The sequence below is a fragment of the Microtus ochrogaster genome, chromosome 2, assembly GCF_000317375.1.
Source record: "Microtus ochrogaster isolate Prairie Vole_2 chromosome 2, MicOch1.0, whole genome shotgun sequence".
NCBI classification, from domain to species: domain Eukaryota; kingdom Metazoa; phylum Chordata; class Mammalia; order Rodentia; family Cricetidae; genus Microtus; species Microtus ochrogaster.
Genome location: NC_022010.1, coordinates 35,611,472 through 35,612,668, shown reverse-complemented (window position 1 = coordinate 35,612,668; position 1,197 = coordinate 35,611,472). Strand labels below are relative to the sequence as shown.

General features: G+C 49.1%; 1 protein-coding gene across 1 annotated transcript in view; it reads left to right on the top strand.

Annotated features, from left to right (window-relative positions):
• The window catches only part of P3h2 (prolyl 3-hydroxylase 2), a 156,541-nt gene that overhangs the window by 149,749 nt on the left and 5,595 nt on the right, over positions 1-1,197 (top strand). Inside the window, exon 14 of the mRNA XM_005344774.3 lies at positions 469-609. Coding sequence (XP_005344831.1) covers positions 469-609 — 141 coding nt within the window. The remainder of the gene's footprint in view (positions 1-468; positions 610-1,197) is intronic.

The window sequence follows — 1,197 nt, the reverse complement described above, 5'->3', positions numbered from 1 at the left end:
GTGTACAGTGGAGAATTAGAAAGATTTCTAGCCATGTATCTGTGACATAGGCCAATGGTAAAATTTCTCCTGTACCCCTCATCTCCTTCTAAGTTCACAGATATTAAAATGCACACCCACCTTAAGCACCAATGAATTGCTAGTACCAAAAGCTACAGCAGTGCATTAAAGTGCAAGGCTTGTGTGCTTGAGTGGGCGTGTTATCACCAGAGCACCTGCCAGGTGATGCCCATGTGCATGGGATGTGCCACGCATGTTGCTTATGTGGTTTATTATGGAAGTTACGTTACTTTGAAACTATATTCTACAAGTGAAAAAATAATCAAGGCAGTCTTTGTTTTTTTAACACTGAGATTCCATCCCAGCTCTTTGCTTTAAAATGTAATCCAAATAAATAATCGCACAGAAGGAATGATGAGTGGACACATGGCATAGGAATTGAAAGTCTAATTTTTATTTTGTTGTCAGGCCTCTATTAAACCAAAGTGTGGGCGAATGATCAGCTTCTCATCTGGCGGAGAGAACCCTCATGGGGTGAAGGCAGTCACCAAAGGCCAGCGCTGTGCTGTGGCACTGTGGTTCACCCTAGACCCTCTTTACAGAGAATTGGTGAGTTTGCTGCCACCGCACAGTGAGCCCTGCTCCCTGTACCGATCTCTCTGAGAAGTCCTTACTTTGTTCCTAAACCTGTAGTAATTTCTGCGTTACATTTGGGGAGGAAAAGGGTTGAGCCTGGGGTGACTTCTGCAGTGAGATCTGGGAGAAGGAGGGGGTTGGGCCTGCAGTGACTTCTGCAGTGACATCTGGGAGAAGAAGAGGGGTTGGGCCTGCAGTGACTTCTTCAGTGAGATCTGGGAGAAGAAGAGGGGTTGGGCCTGCAGTGACTTCTGCAGTGAGATCTGGGAGAAGAAGAGGGGTTGGGCCTGCAGTGACATCTGGGAGAGGAGAGGGGTTTGGCCTGCAGTGACTTCTGCAGTGACATCTGGGAGAAGGAGAGGGGTGGGGCCTGCAGTGACTTCTGCAGTGAGATCTGGGAATAGGAAGGGGGTCAAGCCTGGGGTGACTTCTGCAGTGACATCTGGGAATAGGAAGGGGGTCAAGCCTGGGGTGACTTCTGCAGTGACATCTGGGAGAAGGAGAGGGGTGGGGCCTGCAGTGACTTCTGCAGCGACATCTGGGAATAGGAAGGGGGTCAAG